A 16872-nucleotide genomic window follows, 5' to 3' on the forward strand; every position below is an offset into this window, starting at 1 on the left:
AAACGGGCGTGGTCATGACGGAACGGTTCCGTCATGAGCACAGCTCAACCGTAGCTCATGACGGAACCATTCCGTCATGAGCATCGAAGGGGTTAATAAGCCAGTTAACCAATTATTTTATTTTTTTAAAACATCCATTTAGACACTTATTTAAACATTTATTCTTCCATCAACTTTTACATATACATATATAACACATATTTATTTTTCAGAAAGACACACATTCACTGGATGGTGTCATCAGTGATGTCATGAGTGATGTCACTGACCATGTCATGAGTGATGTAATATGTGACGTCATCAGCAGTGCATTGCACGCGCAAGTTATAGTGAGTCCAACTAACTATAACGTGGGAATATATATATAAATCAATATTTTGTACAACTATATTTTTGACATTGATATATTTCTTTAGATGTTTTTGTACTTACCTGTTTAAGTGTAGGGAGTCTATATATTTTCATTCTATATTTTGACCTTGATATTTGTTTCATCTATTTTTTTGTAGTCAATATTCTGTCAGTGACCCTTTGACAACAGCTTTCTGGTACCACAGCCTCTCTGGGGTGTACTGCAGTGGGTGGCTCGTTTGACCCTCTGCCTGATACTAGTCACTGCATCATTTAGTCCATCTGCTTGGGTTCTTAAAAATTGGATTAGATATTAGATAGGAAACAACACACTCCTGAGATTTCCTATCACTTAGGTAGGAGAGGAGGCTTCTACCTCCTTTGACTCACCCAGACTTTGTTTCATCCTCTCTCTGCCCTCGCAAGAAGTGAGCTGATATGCTTGTGTTTGACCAAAATCCCCTGTGTTTGGCTGAAAGGTGGGCACACAAGGGGGCCGATTATGATCGCAGACGGGCTTGAGTCCGTCCGCGACCCCTGAGCAGGAGGGAACGTCCGCAAGGGCTGCGGCGTTCCCTCCGAGCAGATTAGGATGTGACCCCCAGGGTGGCGGTCACATCCTCTATCTTTAACATTGCGGCGGGTGCAGCTTCAAGCTGCACCCGCCGCAATGTTAAAAATGCATGCATTGCATTTGCATGCACAAAGCGGCAGGCACCGCGCAGTGCCTGCTGCTTTGTGCACGCAAATGCAGGGGGGTACCATAGGTACCCCCCATGTTCACCCCCCACCCCACCTTCACCCAGGGGGCCCGCAACGGGCCCCCGAAGTGAAAGTCCGTATGCTTTTCCACAGCGGAAAAGCCGCAGTGGAAAAGCATCCCTTTCACACCATCCTAATATGGCTGGCGGTGTCTGATAGACACCGCCAGCTATGTTAAAGCTTTTCCGCCGCGGTCGGAAGGCGACCCCGGCGGAAAAGCTGCGGACGGAATGCCAGACCCACCAGCCATCCTAATATGGCGGTGGGTCTTTCGAGGCTCCGCGGCGGTTTTTCTGCATCCTCCGGGCCGGCGGTGGCTTCCGCCGGCCCGGAAGATGCAGGAAAACCGCAATCATAATAGGCCCCCAGGTGTGGTGTTTCAAGGCACATTTCCACCTGCTTTTATGTGCCTGAAAAATAGTCCAGAATTTGGAAAAACATGTGGAGATCAGTGCGGTCACGCTGACATCAGCATGTTATTCATCAATCTAGATGCAAAGTGTATAATGACCCGGTAATGTCCCATGACTGAAAGGTAATCTTTAATACTGCAGATTCAGGCTTCCTCCTCACAGTTTTAACTCATGAGATGAGTTCTCACCCAAGATACAGGCAATTCACTTGTGCGCAAGCTGCTTAATTTTTAAACTCCCCCATCACTGCCACCTCTGCAGTGCACCAACAACTTCCCGTAGGGACCAAGGTTGAGGCAATAGCAGGCAGAAACCAAGTAAAAAGTGTTAATGGGCTGTAGGACTATGACAGCAAAGTCATCAAGATTGCAGTACATTATCACCTCACCTTATTCACCTTCCACAACACAGTCTTAAACCCTGAGAATGAACCAAGGATCCAGACTGACACCTTAGAGAACATCAATGTAAACACTTAGCACAGATGGAGATCCGCAGCACAATGTGTGCACAGAAAGAACCATCTGCCAGAAGCCAAAATAGCCTAACAGGTGGGAAAACAGGCAGCAGATAGCAGCATACAACCTTCAAGGAGTGAATTCAATAAACAACCAAATGATGTACTAAGGGAGCAACGCAGAATAGGAACAAATTCCTGTCAGCCAATAAACCACTGACCCAAACTGAAAGAAAACAGCACAATGAGAAGCCGCTCAGGCCAAAAGAAACGAAATGAAAAGGCTAGAGGCAAACTTCAAACTCAGGTTGATTATACTTGAATCTGAAATTGTGCAACTGTGGGTGCCATTTTTATTGTAATCTTTAAGAAATCTTTTTAACTTAACCTTGCTTGCTGGGCATTTTTGTGAATCTACTCACACTTTTTGGTCATTGCCTGCACCCTTAAGATAATTGGTCCACCATCTTACGTTTACAGTGTCACTTAGACGCTATAAAGCAGTGGGCTGGAGCGTTCGCACACTATTAAGATCCATTTGTAAGAACACTGCTGCTGATTATACTTGAATCTGAAATTGTGCAACTGTGGGGGGCATTTGTATTGTAATTTTAAAGAAATCTTTTTAACTTAACCTTGCTTGCTGGCCATTTTTGTGAATAAACTCACTCTTTTTGGTCATCAGCGGCACCTGTAAGTTAACAGGTCTGCCATCTCACGTTTACAGTGTCACTTTGACTCTATAAAGCAGTGGGCTGGAGCATTCGCGTACTATTAAGATCGATTTATTAACCCTGGGCGGAGCTGGCGGAGCGGCACTACACGGAGGTCCACGGAGTTGGGGACCAACTCTGTAGAACTCTGCTCCGCCTCCCGCCTCCCCCCCTAGTAAGAATTAAATAAATATACATTAAAGACAAAATAATAAACACTTACCTTGACTGCGGCGTCCCCGGGCTGCCGTCCTTCTCTTCCTCTGCGTTTCAGGGTGATCTGCGCATGCAAGCGCGCCCGCGCATGCGCATTTCTCATGTGTTTAATGCGAGAAACCTCCCAAAACAAGCAGAGGAAATTAATTTACTGCTCGATACAGGCAGGTTGGATGCAATATTCATTACAGAAACATGGACTACAAGAGACTCCATCTCTGATATGACATGGCTTGTCCGTATGGTTTCAAAGGGTACCATAAGCCCCGAGTTGGTAAGAAGGGGGGGTTTTAGGCATTCTCCATGAAGATAGTTGGGACTTTACTACCTTTCCTTTAGATGAGGCACATTGGATAGAATTACTAGGATTCCAGCTAAAGGGTCGGAAGGAAAATATGGCTACGAGGATTCTTTGTTATAGGCCACCACATACTGCAAGCTCCTCTCTTTCCTCTCTCTTAGATATCACTACCAACATGAGGCTCACACACACCAATCTCTTTCTGCTGGGAGACTTTAATTTTCAGGAAGAAGGAAGACTATCTGGGGCCTATAAGGAGCTGACAAGTACCTGTGAAGCTATTGGCCTCCAACAACAGGTCCATGGCCCTACACATATAGCGGGCCACACTCTTGACCTTATGTTTTCCCCAGACAGTCTAATCTTTGTGGGAAAACTACCCCTCTATGCTGGACCAACCCAGTGGCGTAATGAAACTTGAGGGGGCCCCCTGAAAAGTGCAGGGAGGGGGCCCCCCAGGCTCCTGATCCAGTCAGGAACTCTCTGGCATCCGCCTGCCATCCATGCCCAGTGCTGGAAGGGGCCCCCTGGAGCTCGATGCAACCCCACCCTGTGTGGCAGAGGTCTAAAGTTTTCAATATGAGTGAGAGTTTATAAGCATATTAACGACATCACACACAAATGAAACCAAAGTCCAAGTAAATATCCAATGTGTTTCTGTGCATACCCCTTTCTCACACTAAACCCAACACTAAAGACTTTCCACCTCTGCACCAACAATATCCATCAGCATTCCTGTTTTACACCCGCCAGCATTTTTTTATTGAATTTTGATGACAACACCCTGCTGTGGGTCCAAACATTCCCTCCTTCCACCACCTCCAACTGGACACAGCTGTAATACTTCTGATTTCCTTTCCTGTCCCCTTTCAGCAGTTGTATCCTTACTTCATTACCTACCACCACCAGAAATTGCCTTTCATTTTTACTCTCATCACGTCTCTGCTCACCTTACGTTTAGACTGTTTGTCATCCACACCTCTCATATTTTCTTCTACTACATGTACTTGCACCATCCTGGATTAAGTCTAGAATTTAATTTAGGTCCACTAAGATCCTCAAATAATGAACAAACCGGGATGGTATTAGGACCTAATCTGTCATTCTTAATCATACTATCAAAACTCTACTCGTTACACTGAATATATTTTTCTATTAAACCATGGAGATTCTTTTAAAGGATTTAAATTCTTAGTGAAATCAGCATTATTAGGTTAAACACAGTCTTTCTGACAGCAAACAGGCCAAGTCTGAACAGGAAGAATCGACCGCTAGAACCAGTAGAGGAAAGAGCAATACCAATAGCTTGAAGAAGTCAGTTCACCAGTCTACTTACCACTCCAATCAGGCAGACTTCAATTCACCCAGAAGGCACATTTTTCCTAAACCGGAAGAGTCACCAAGTAAGGCCAGAGAAATATTCATCCATGCATATCTGTACAAAGCTGAGGTGAATACCTTGCACAGACTAGGGAGGCCAAGAAGAAGCCAAGGAGCAGCGAGCAGGCAGGGAGGAGATGAGACACAATCACTATGTTTATTTTTAGGTTTTTTGCCGGTCGGGCGGGCCCCACCATGATGCCCCCCCTCCCGGATACCAGACCAGTCCAACCAACCCGCCACCGTGACCGCCACCCACTGAGACAGAATCGTCTCCGTCTCCGACGGTCCTCGCCACCACCCGAACCATTCCTCTAGCGCCTTTTAACAGGTCACTTTTCAGCCATCTGCCACAAATTACTTTCACACATGTGCCTCTCTCTTTGTTCCATTTACCTATAGTAAGCGAAGGATGTGAGTATCCATTTGTAACCTTGTACCCTCCTTTGGCTGTATACTTCACTGATCTCCCTCTCAATTTGCATCACAAAACAGGTTTGATATTGGAAAGCGAGAGATGGACGCTCTGCAACAGTGACAGAGACGGTGACCCTCTGCAATGGTGACAAACCCATGTCACACCTCAACTTGTTTGAACCGCAGTCTAAAGCCACTACCTATATCGTCCCCCAGCACCTCGAATTATGATCAAGTTATCCTGGTGCCCTGAATACACATATTAATGATATCGACTGACTCCACTGTCTTCCCAACCTTTTTGGTTTGGTGAGAGCTGAGTACCGTTAAATCACTGAGCTCACCCAGGCCTGTTCGTGTCCTGTACTCCAGTCTGGCGAATTATGAGATGGCCACAGAGCTATATCTTTATGAGTTTGTTTTTGTGTGCACACGCCATATTCTATAGGTAACGCATGTTACATTAGGTGCCATGTGCGTCCACATCTCCATGATGAAAGCTGCTCTCTGTACTACAATCACTACTACATCAAAGCTATACAAGTGTGTAAAATAATCCCGAGGTTTAATGTCCGTTGCCCACACGGCTTTTAGAATATTTGTAAAAATGTGATGCCACAACCCCCTCCGCTGACCCCCACCCCGCCCAGGATTGGCCCACCGCTAATGACCCCCACTACTGTCATTGGCAGACACACTACAGTCTGTGTGGACGTGCACCAGTACCCTCTCCTGCCTACAAGGCTGGGGACAGGGTCGGTCAGACTGCAGACGCAGACTCCTCTGACTCACTCACTCACAGTACTCACCTCCTCACCTGACAATGAGAGCTGGGCCTGGCCTGCAGGCAGCAGCTCAGAGTTAGGCGCGAGCGGTGTGGGCAGCCGCAGAAGGCAGGGGCCGGCTGAGGGCAGCGCAAGCCTAGCCAGCAGGTAGGGGCCGGGTAATTTAAATTATGGCTAATAAAGGCCCAGCTGGTGACGGACTTCGTTCGGACAGTCCTGACATGGTAGGAGCGTGGCTTTGTTTGTCTTCTCTTACGTGGGCCCCTGATGCTTGCCACACCTTACACTGATGCACATCCACGTGAGCTCATTGCGCATGTGGTGTCACGAGTCACGACAAATGTAATCAGGGCATTGGTCACCAGCCCTGCCCCCGCCCCCACCCTGTATTTCGCGCATACACATCCCGGAACTTGGAGGAGTAAACAAGTGCGTGGCGCGCCCGCGCGCACCCACCCTGTCCCGCCGCCATTTATATAAGCCTGCTTACACCATTTTTCGAGCCTCAGGGCCCAAGGGACTTAATGTATTGTATCACTATCACTTAATGTATATCACGGTTGATTATACCGCTCGAAAAGGGTATTGGCAGGAGCTGCTTTGTTGTTAATAAGGTAACTGTAACTGAACAATTTACCGAAAGTTAATGGACGTTTTGACAGCGAATGAGATGAGCTACCTGGTGCGAGACACTAGAAATGGAGTTGGACGGTCGGTGGCGGTGCGGGACAGCGGGGACCCCGGCCGGGGCCCCTGGGCAGTTATAAATGGTGCATGGGCCCCGGCCGGTGCCCCGGCACCAGTCCTCAAGAGCCTCAGGGCCCCGGCCGGGGCCCACACCAATTATAAGTGCCTCACGGGACCCGGCCGGGGCCCCCGCACCATTTTGTCAGAGCCTGGCTTGCGCGGCACCACACCTTGATGACCATTCAATTTATTAAAGAGGCCTGGGCGTGCCGTGCGCAGTGCGCACATCGCACTATAATACATTAAAATCACTCACTGCAGGATGTATTTGTGAGTCAAGGCCCGGCCCTGGGGCCCCCTGGAGCGCGGGCCCCCCCCGCAACGCGGGGGCTGCGGGGACCTGTGTTACGCCCCTGGACCAACCACTCACTGATCACCTTCTACCTCCATGTGGGTAGAACGGATCTCCTGATAAGACATTAACACACTCAGTAGAAAGCAGAGCTTGGCACAGACTTTCAACTGTTCAGTCTAAATCCTTTTTTAAGAAGATACACTTCTCTCCTGCAGACTCTACAGAAGTGAACTATCAAAAGTTTGAAAGAGAGATCTTAAAAACTTTAGATGAAATGTTTCCCCTGACTATCTCAAAAACCCGAAAAAAGTGTCACTCTAAAAGAAGCAAAACTTAAGTGTAAACAACTGGAGGGGAGATGGAGGTGCCATACCTTAAGGAAGATAAGATTTATCAAAAATCTGCTTTAAATGATTATAAAAACAAGCTAAGAAGAGCGAAAACTAATTATTACTTTGAGCTGATCACTGCAGCCCCTTATAAAGCTAGAAAAATGTTTGAAATACTTAAGGATTTCACCAATCCCTCCTGTTTTAAGCAAGAAATTATACTTTCGCAGAAACTATTTGATGATTTGTCTGAATACTTTGATAACAAGATATTTTTTTTTAGATGGAATTGATAAACCTACTGCACTAAATAACTTTACACCAAACTTTAATAGTTCCTCTCAACTTGGCTCGCCACATCTGTCAGATCTCACTTCAGTGGCATTGACTAGGATGGACCCTATTTCTGCTGAGGCTTTTAAAAGTTTGTATAGATCCATGAAATCAGGGTCTCCCCTGGAACCCTTTTTGTCAAAGCAATGGTTAAAATAGGAAGATGAACTTGCAGGCCCTCTCCTACAACTTTTTAAACATTCCCTTAAAACCTAGACTGTGCCTGACTGTTGGAAAAGAGCTATAGTGAAGCCATTGCTGACAAGCTCTGTCTGACCCATAAGATTTGGCTAATTTTAGACCTATCTCTCTACTTCTGTTTTCAATAAACATTTTAGAGCGTTATGTTAGTACAATACTGTCACAATACTTGGAGGATTTTGCATGGAACCGAGAATGCTCTGATTTGAGCTACTGATGAAATACGTAGTATAACAGACAACGGACAATCTGTGGTACTGGTCCTTCTAGATTTGCAAGCCGCATTTGACACGGTGAACCACCACACTCTTCAATCCTGACTCATCTCAGTGGGTGTTGGTGGTCTGATGTTAAACTGGCTAAAATCCTATCTGTTTGGTCGTTGTCTTCCATAATTTCTATCTAAATTTAGAATGACCTCAAATGGCGTCCCCCAGGAATCCTCCCTCAGCCCTATTATATTCAATATTTATATAAAACACTTGATCTCTCTTATTAAGTCCCATAAGATGAATTGATTAATCATGTGGATGATACCCAGAAGATTTTGTCATTAAACAAAGACCAGGAGGACATTTATTGAAACGTTCAGGCATGTATCCTGGACTGGATGAATGCAAATTCACTAAAGATGAAGGGAAGAAAAACAGATCTCCTTTGTTGCCCGTCCAATAAAATTCATGTATCGTTATCCCCTAACTTCTGGTCACTGCCTACGGAGACCCCGCTGGGCACCTCAACTGCGGTATGAAACTTAAGTGTTGTTAGATGAAGGTGTTTCTATGCAAAAGCAAGTGAACAGACTCACTGGGACCTGCTTCGCACTGATCCGGGCCCTCAGGAAGCTATACCCATTGCTCGACCACAGAGCCATATCATTGATCTCTAGAGGTGTAATATTAAGCAGGCTGGACCATTGCAATGACCTTTTATTAGGTATTAAAGAAGATGGAGCACATCCAGATAATTACAGCAAAGCTAACACTAAACAGACCTCGACATTCTTCTGCCACAAATGCTCTGAAAGATCTTCACTGGCTGCCAATCAAACAGAGAACTATATTTAAATCACTCTGTATTGTACATAAGGCACTACACAACAAAGGACCAAAAAAAACTAATAAGATATACTCCTGGCAGACAGCTCCGATCAGCCACTTGCAACTAGGTCCAAAAATTCAGATAAAAAAAAGTCTGACAAGGAGGATGTGCTTTTACTGCAAAAGCAGCTCAGATTTGGAATAGACTAGCAGCTCCATTAAGATCTCATTCTGACCTGTTAAAATTCAGGAGAGCTTTGAAAACTTAGCTCTTTCCAAAATAATTTCCAATTTTAGCTTCGGTTTTCATCAGTGCCTTCCCTACATAGTGGCCTAGCTAACGCCAGGATACCATTTTTGGTCACAGTACGCTTTATAAGTTCTACCTATATGCATACAACAAGGGAAAGAACTCTGATCCTTCACAATCAAGGCAGAAACTAGATCTGCCAGGCTAAAAACAGCATATGTGGAAGGGCAGAGCAGTGAGGGACTGTGTGGAAGAAAGACCTATTCCAAGGGACACCCCCTTCAATTACATCCAGCTCAAAACTAAATTTAGCTGATTGAGGACAGGCACCTAGAATGTCATACCCAGGTCTCCAGAAATAAACAAGGTGACATGCTGAATAAGATGCACATATAAACAAGACTGACTAACATTGTACAGAACAACACAAACTCACTTACACAACTACAAGGGGAATGGATGGAATGCTTGAATTAATCTCAGCCACTGGCAATCGCTCAAGGTCGCATCCCAATACATCATTTTTTGACGACCATGCAACCTCTGTTTGGACCCAGCCATATCTAAATCAGCTCTGACCCTGCCCCCTTGTTCCAGTTAAGGGAGGACATAACCTGGCAGTTTGAACTGGACTTTTCACATGAGGAGCAGGGTCAAGTGATTTGCATATGTCCGGGTCCAAACTGAAGTGGCATGGTGGAGGAAAAACGATGGACTGGGATGCTCTACAAGCAATCCCTAGTAGCCTAGATCAATTTAAGCATTCCATCCAAGACTTCGTTTTTTGATGCCACAAACTCACTTCAGCCGCAGCCAATCAACATAGAAGATACCAGCACTGAGAGTAAGGCTGGCGGGGATAGAACTTGTGACTACAGACTCACCACCACCCATCCACAAGCAGATGATCCTTGAACAATATAATTGTTCCTGCTGTGAAAATCATGCAGGATAGCAACATAGGAACAAATGAAAGGATTGTGGGCTGACATCAGGAACAGAATCCTGGATGAAAGTTGAAAAGGGAAGTAAACAGTTCCACAAAGTAGGGTGACCAGATGTCCCAAATTGGCCAGAACAGACAAAGTTATTCACCATCTGTCCAGGAAAATGTAAGCAAAGTTGCCACATGTCCCAATTTTAGGGTCCAGGAAACCCAGAGGGGGGCAAATTTTGATGCGTTCCAATCATAGTTAACAGCCCTTATCAGAAAGCAATTTAGCCAATACATATAATACTCTGAGTAAATGTTGCATTTAATTCCCCATAGTCCCTGATTACCTGTATTTCCTATGTTTTTAAACAATGTCAATTTAGTGATTCTGTGTCCTCCAGCCTATTACTACCCCTGTGTGGTATACAACCTTTACAACAAAACTTTTACAACGACCTACGATTACAACGCAACTTTTACAACGCAAACTATTACAACGCATTGCGGGGCGCTCTAGGATAGGGCATAGGTTAATTTACTATCCAATAACCTTCCCTACTATCCACGGGGACTGGAGTTGGAATAGTAAATTAAACTATTCACTATCCAGCACCCCAAAGCGCTATGCGTTGTAATGGTATGCGTCGTAAAAACCGCGTTGTAAAGGTAGGCGTTGTAAAAGTATGCGTTGTAACGTCATACAACCCTTCTGTGTTTGTGGAATGTCTCGGTTTTTGGTTTTCATAACCCTGCAATGGTACCAGCAGTGCACACCCTGCAAAAGAAAGAATGTTCTTATCGTGAGAACAGCCCCTGAGATCAGAAGCCATTCTTCCGATGTCCCATGTCTCTTATGGAACATTGACAGTGAGGACTCAGGACGAGACCCTTCTGAAAGAAGAGCCCCTTAATGTGGTGCATCATGTCAGCCAGCCCTAATCCATGACACTTGACTGCCTACTACCGGCCAAAAGACACTGACATAGTATGTTCCATCAAACATGAGGCTGAACAGGAAAACAAAATCAACCCTGACAAAAACGTTCACAAAGTGACGCCATGTTTCCAAAGGAGATCGACAAAGAGGGCCAACAAGGTATGGTGCACTGCAGGAAGTTGAACATTCGGGAGAAGCACGATTTAAATAAATACATACATTAGGTGGGGGGCAAATGGATTGTCTCTGTCCAGTGAGAGGACTTACTTCATGAAAAAGACTGTGATGAGGAACAGGCTGTATTGCTTCACCACTACCACTGTGTCTAGCGGTGAGTGGTAGCGGTGAGTCAATACAGCCAGTGAATGGTAATGCTGGTTAGTGTTAACACAGTAATATTACTGTGTAAAACAACTCCTGTATCGTATTGCTGTGCACCTCCCGTCCTCCTTGAGCGCACGCCCGATTATTGTATTACTGTTTTCTTGCCTTGTTTGTTTTTTCTGTACTTTTCATTACAATAAAAAGAGTTACAAAAAAAAACCACAGTAATATTACAAGATCGCTTGACATGGTGCCCCTATTATCTATGTGATTTTTTTTTATTATAAAGCCAAATCTGGAGCTGGTCATGATTATTGTACAAGTATAGTTTGCGGAATTTCATGCTTTTCCTAAGTCTACTCCCTCGCATGATTTTCCTTGCAAACCCTAGTAAAGGCTGAAGGGAGTTGATAATTTTCTCGCGAGTTAACTTTGAAACCGGTTTCCTCGGAACTTTGAAACAGGATCTATCTTGGCCATCTGTTTTTTCCTTGAAATAACTTAAAACGGGCATGAAGGTATGATTTTTGCATGATAACCCTTAAGCAGAAAAAACAGAAACGTAAGGGGATAATCATGTTATGATCCTAATATAAGAATATAAGACGTTTGCAAGATAGCATTGCTGCTAATTTGCAAGCTCACACAGTCCTACTTTCTAGTAGCAAGGAGAGTTCAGTGGCATTAAATGAACTTCATCTGCCCCCGGCTGCAGATAGCCTTTTAAGATAATGAAGGCAGTTTGCTTGCAGCTAGCTCGACGAGGCTGCCTATTACACCCCATATGGAGAGAAAGTGCAAATTTACAGGAGTAAAGAAATTTAAAATGAATAGTCAATGTGGTAGAAGAAACAATGTTTTGAGGAGTTTATGTGTATTTGTCGCAAGCCTTTTCATTGCCTCTCTTCTGTTGTTTCAGATCCCATCTGCTAACATTAAATCTGAATTTGAGGGAGAGAAGCAGTACGTTGTGGTCAAAGCAGAGTTGAAGACAGATCAAAGCCTTTCTGTTGAGAAAGCCATCCTGATTTCAAGAAGCACCGGTTATATTTACATCCAGACCGATAAATCAATTTACACACCGGCTCAAACAGGTACGTTGGGCAGCTTGATATTGCTTCACCCTGGCGATGATTGTCTGCAAACTAGCCCCATATGCTCAAAAATGTCAAGAACTGCTGCATATTTTCGAATGAAAACTGTCATTGCTTAGGAAGTTCCGGGGAAGAACAAAAAGAGTGTGCAGTTGGTCACAGGTTAAGGGGGTAACTAGTGAGGGCATGCAGACCATGGATGGGAACAAAGACTAAATGTTGCTCAGGTTACAGATCATTTTTCAGACCCATCCTTTTTCAAAGAAATCCAAATTATATTGACCTCCGTATAGCTGGAAAGTAAATAGCAACACATTAAATATAAATAACACCTTGATCTAGGGCTATCAGCAATTTCAACATTGGAATGTTGGGAGCTCCATTTAAAAAAAAGGTTATAGATCATTTTTCAGACCCATCCTGTTCCAAACAAATCCTAATTATATTGACCTCACTATAGCTGGAAAGTGAATAGCAACATTAAATGTAAATAACACCTTTAACGAGGGTTCTCAGCAATTACAACATTGGAATGTTATGAGCTCCATTGAAAACAATGGAGTGTTACGGGCTTCCAATGGAAGGTAGAAGCCCAGAGCTTCAACATTCCAATGTTTGTTCACAGGTGTTGCGGTGAATAAAAGGCCTCATGGAGTCTGAGGGGATTTAAATCCCCTTGGGCTCTGTGAGACCTTTGTTTCACAAATTAGAGCATTCTGCCCTCTAGGGCTTCGGTTCGGGCCTTTGACACTGGAGCGTACCTTTAATGGCCGGTAAAGACCGCTACGGCGGACTATAAAGCTATGATAAGTAATACGTTTGACAAGGTACACGCAGAATACATGCCTCTTTACAAGCAATCAAATCTCAACAGACATGTTGTTCAGTGCTTGGTTCACTCTTTTGAAATACCAGCTACATACAATGTAATTTCCTGTGATGTCACGCTGTATGCAAATTAGATGGACCTTGCAAATTCCATTTCTGCCTGGGGCTCTAAAATCCTAGAGCCAACACTGATGCAACCACTAAGTTATTTTGCAGACCCACCTATGTACTAATAGGTTGTTTTGCAAAATAATTATATGAAGAGGGTTGCAGAATGGCGGTATAATGAATATTCTTTCATTAGGTAATAATTTGTGACAGTGATAATGGCTTTTCAAGAGACAGCAGACCACTTTGCTTGTCCTTTGCATTTCAAAAGTGATTTTTTTTTTAATGGCCAGTTTGCCTAAGAGAAATGGCTAGATTTACAACAAAAAAAAGGTTTTTACTCTTGAAAAACTTCAGTGGTAGTTGGCAGTGGACCCCTGAACCGCTTCTTACTCTCCCTAATGGTGTTATCACAATTCGCAAAGGGCAAGTGGCCCAAAAGTGGCCCCTTCAAATGGGACCCCTTCCATATTGCGAGTCAGCTTCCCAAACAACTTTGGATTCAATAACTTATCACTGGTTCGCGACCTAAATTATGGTGGCAGCCCATTGATAACCAGGGTTCTAAATTGAAATTTGGAAAGGACAACCTAAACACACCCCTTCCAAAGTGTGATTTGTATCCATTTCTCAACCCATTCTGATTTTTTTTTTCAAACTTCTTAATGAGTTTCTTACATTAGAAAATTGGTTTTAGCATTCAGACAGTTAAAAAAAAAATTTTTTGTTCCCCGGATTTGATACCTATAAGCCTCAAATTATCAAATAAACTATCACAATCTCCCTCTCTATTGCTGAAAATGTATACGGTCATACCATTCACATCATTCGTAACTGCCCGTCCAGACGGAGGTAGAACCACAAAAGGCAATGTATAGTAATAACGAGATTTAACCTAACAATGTCAATTACGTTTACACTCTTCTTTATTAACATACATTTTTTCTTAAAAAAGCTTTTTCATCGAGAGACAAAAAATGTGGAGTTCATTTGTATTACACAAATTGCAAAAACATATTAAAAACACTTTACGGTATCATATCAAAAACATTTCTTTTTAAACATTCATGTAAGTATGTCCAATACAAAACCCCCAAAAAAGGGATTTTCGTGTGTCGACGCGTTTCGGTGGATTGTTGCTTGTTATCCACCACCTTCCTCAGGACACGTTAAAAACATAATACTCTGTAAAAGGAATTAAAAATACATAATCACTTATACATTTGTGATACATATCACTCCAATGTTACATCAATTCCTCCTCTCTCACGCTTTATTCACATTGTCAAGATTAAATCCCCCATTTTATCTCTAAAGTCCCGTTAACTGGTGCTTGTAGGTCCACATTCACTCATCCTCTGCCAATCCTATTACACTTTAAATTAACTAGTGATCCATAAGATTTAATTTTCGGATCACTTACATTTTCATTCATTTCTAAAACAACCACTGTTGGTTCTATCTTCATACCTTTAAAAAGGGCTCTATTTCAAGCCTGCGTCAGAACTTAAAGAAGCAGTAATCTGTTTAGCAACCTTCTTTGTATCTGGAAGGGAAAACATATTTTTTGTTTACATCCCTCTTAGGAGTTATAATAACTTGTTTCTACAGGGTATAATTGACTCGCGCTGCGAGTATTTACTGAACATCTTCATGTTCTATTATTACCTTTCGAAAGGCTCTTTTTTATAATCCCTGCAGTTTTTCTAGGGAGGCCGTAATCTTGTAATCAGTCTTCTTTATTTCTTTATATTTTTCTTCTACAGGGAAAAACTTTTTCTCATTTATATTCTCTACTTGTTGTTCTAGATACTGATTTCTATTTATTTGGTGGCGGTGTGCACTCATCCTTTTATGCTGAGTTCTAATCACAGGCTCTTCACTTAGTCTTCGCAAAATCTGGCGTGGTGTCTTCTGAGTTCATCTCATATATATTAACCTGATGTTACCAAAGGGACAAATTATTAAAATAATATCCTCCACCTTTTTACTCACTTACAGTTATAATTAAAACATAAGCTCACCGGTCATTCAATAATTTCTTGGTAAATTTATTCAAGGACAACAGGAGTACTTCATCACCATCCTTGATAATACAGGATTAATCAATTCTCCCGTGCTGTTAAATTTGCAGATGAGAGAATATATGCTAAGGCTTGTGTCGGTTTCATATTTAATTAATTCAATTATTTTCTCATCCTCCTCGATATGGGCACCATCACACTATTGTTACATTAGATTGGCCCGCTTTTTTTTACGGACCCCTCTTAATTTCATAAATAGCATTCAGAAACACTACGATATACCGAATTGGAGGGTTTGTGAATGCTAAAATCTTTTGTGCAACCAAACCATTGTGTTGACTAAGTGGAGCCCAGCAAAAATTCAAGGGATGTACACGAACCCCAAATGCAGTTGAAGTCCAGAATACCCAAAGCTGCACTGAAACTTGGGACAACAGCATTGGTGGCTGCCAATGAGACATGTGTCTTAAAGAGGAGAGGAGTTGGCCTAACGGCTAGGGCGAACTACCTCGAATTTGTAGAACTAACTGGGTTTGAGTCTCGGCAATGACGCTGAACATCCTCTGATTCTGGGCAAATCACTTACAGCCTGATTCATCAAGCCGAATTGCGCTCGCAAAGGGCCAGATTCTGAGAATTTGGCCCTTTGCGAGCGCAATTTTTGCATTTGGGATTCATCATCCCAAATGCAAAAATCGGTAATTGCTAATTCGCTAAATTGCGAGGAATTACATTTAAGGAATCTCTATTTGAGATTCCTTAAATGCAATACATCAACCATTTTTAAATTGCGAATTTGCAATTTCGGGCCGCTATTTACCGCGAGGTCAAACCTCGTGGTAAATAGCGAAAACTTAGAAAAATGCTTTTAAAAGCATTTTTCTAAGTTGCATGTTGCACACACACGTCATGTGCGCAACACCACTGTAAATTACATTTCAGGGGTGCTACAGGGTGTCCTTTGGACACCCCTAGCACCCTTGAAATCGCTATCTTATTTGCGATTAGCAAATTGCTAATCGCAAATAAGGAATACTCCCCATTCATTCCTATGGGCCTAGGCCCATAGGAATGAATGGGGAGTATTCCTTATTTGCGATTAGCAATTTGCTAATCGCAAATAAGGAATGTGTAGGAATCGCAATTTATTTAGCGATTCCTACACGAATACCGTTTTGCGAGTCTGTAATAGCGATTCCTTATGAATCGCTATTAAAGACTCGCAAAACACGCCGATGATGAATCAGGCTGTTAATCTCCCCGTGCCTAACAAAAATGAATGTGTCCTCATCTAACTCAACTGGTGCTATGTAAAGCGCTTTGATAACCGATACCTTCGGGACAAGTAAACTGAGTAAGGGGAAAACAAGTTCTTACAGTGCGTACATGTTCTAAAGTTTATAGGCAAAATTTAATCAAAATTCACCATGCAGAGCTCTGTATTTGGGACTGTGGAGGCACACTGTTGTACTGCACAGAGGAATTGTGCAGTACATGAAACTGATCTATCAGGTGGTCTCTTTATGTGAACAGACTTCATTTGAAGGATAAATTAATCCCCTACACTCCACCACAGGGATTTGGTGACCATCTATTCATCTGCTTTAATCAGGGGCCTACCAGGTGATCCACT

General features: G+C 43.2%; 1 protein-coding gene across 1 annotated transcript in view; it reads left to right on the plus strand.

Moving 5' to 3' along the window:
* Positions 1–16872, plus strand: part of LOC144752100 (complement C3-like) — a 1799539-nt gene that overhangs the window by 105480 nt on the left and 1677187 nt on the right. Inside the window, exon 3 of the mRNA XM_078640046.1 lies at positions 12105–12279. Within this exon, the coding sequence (XP_078496172.1) occupies positions 12105–12279 (175 nt within the window). The remainder of the gene's footprint in view (positions 1–12104; positions 12280–16872) is intronic.

The sequence above is a fragment of the Lissotriton helveticus genome, chromosome 1_1 (assembly GCF_964261635.1).
Source record: "Lissotriton helveticus chromosome 1_1, aLisHel1.1, whole genome shotgun sequence".
NCBI lineage: Eukaryota > Metazoa > Chordata > Amphibia > Caudata > Salamandridae > Lissotriton > Lissotriton helveticus.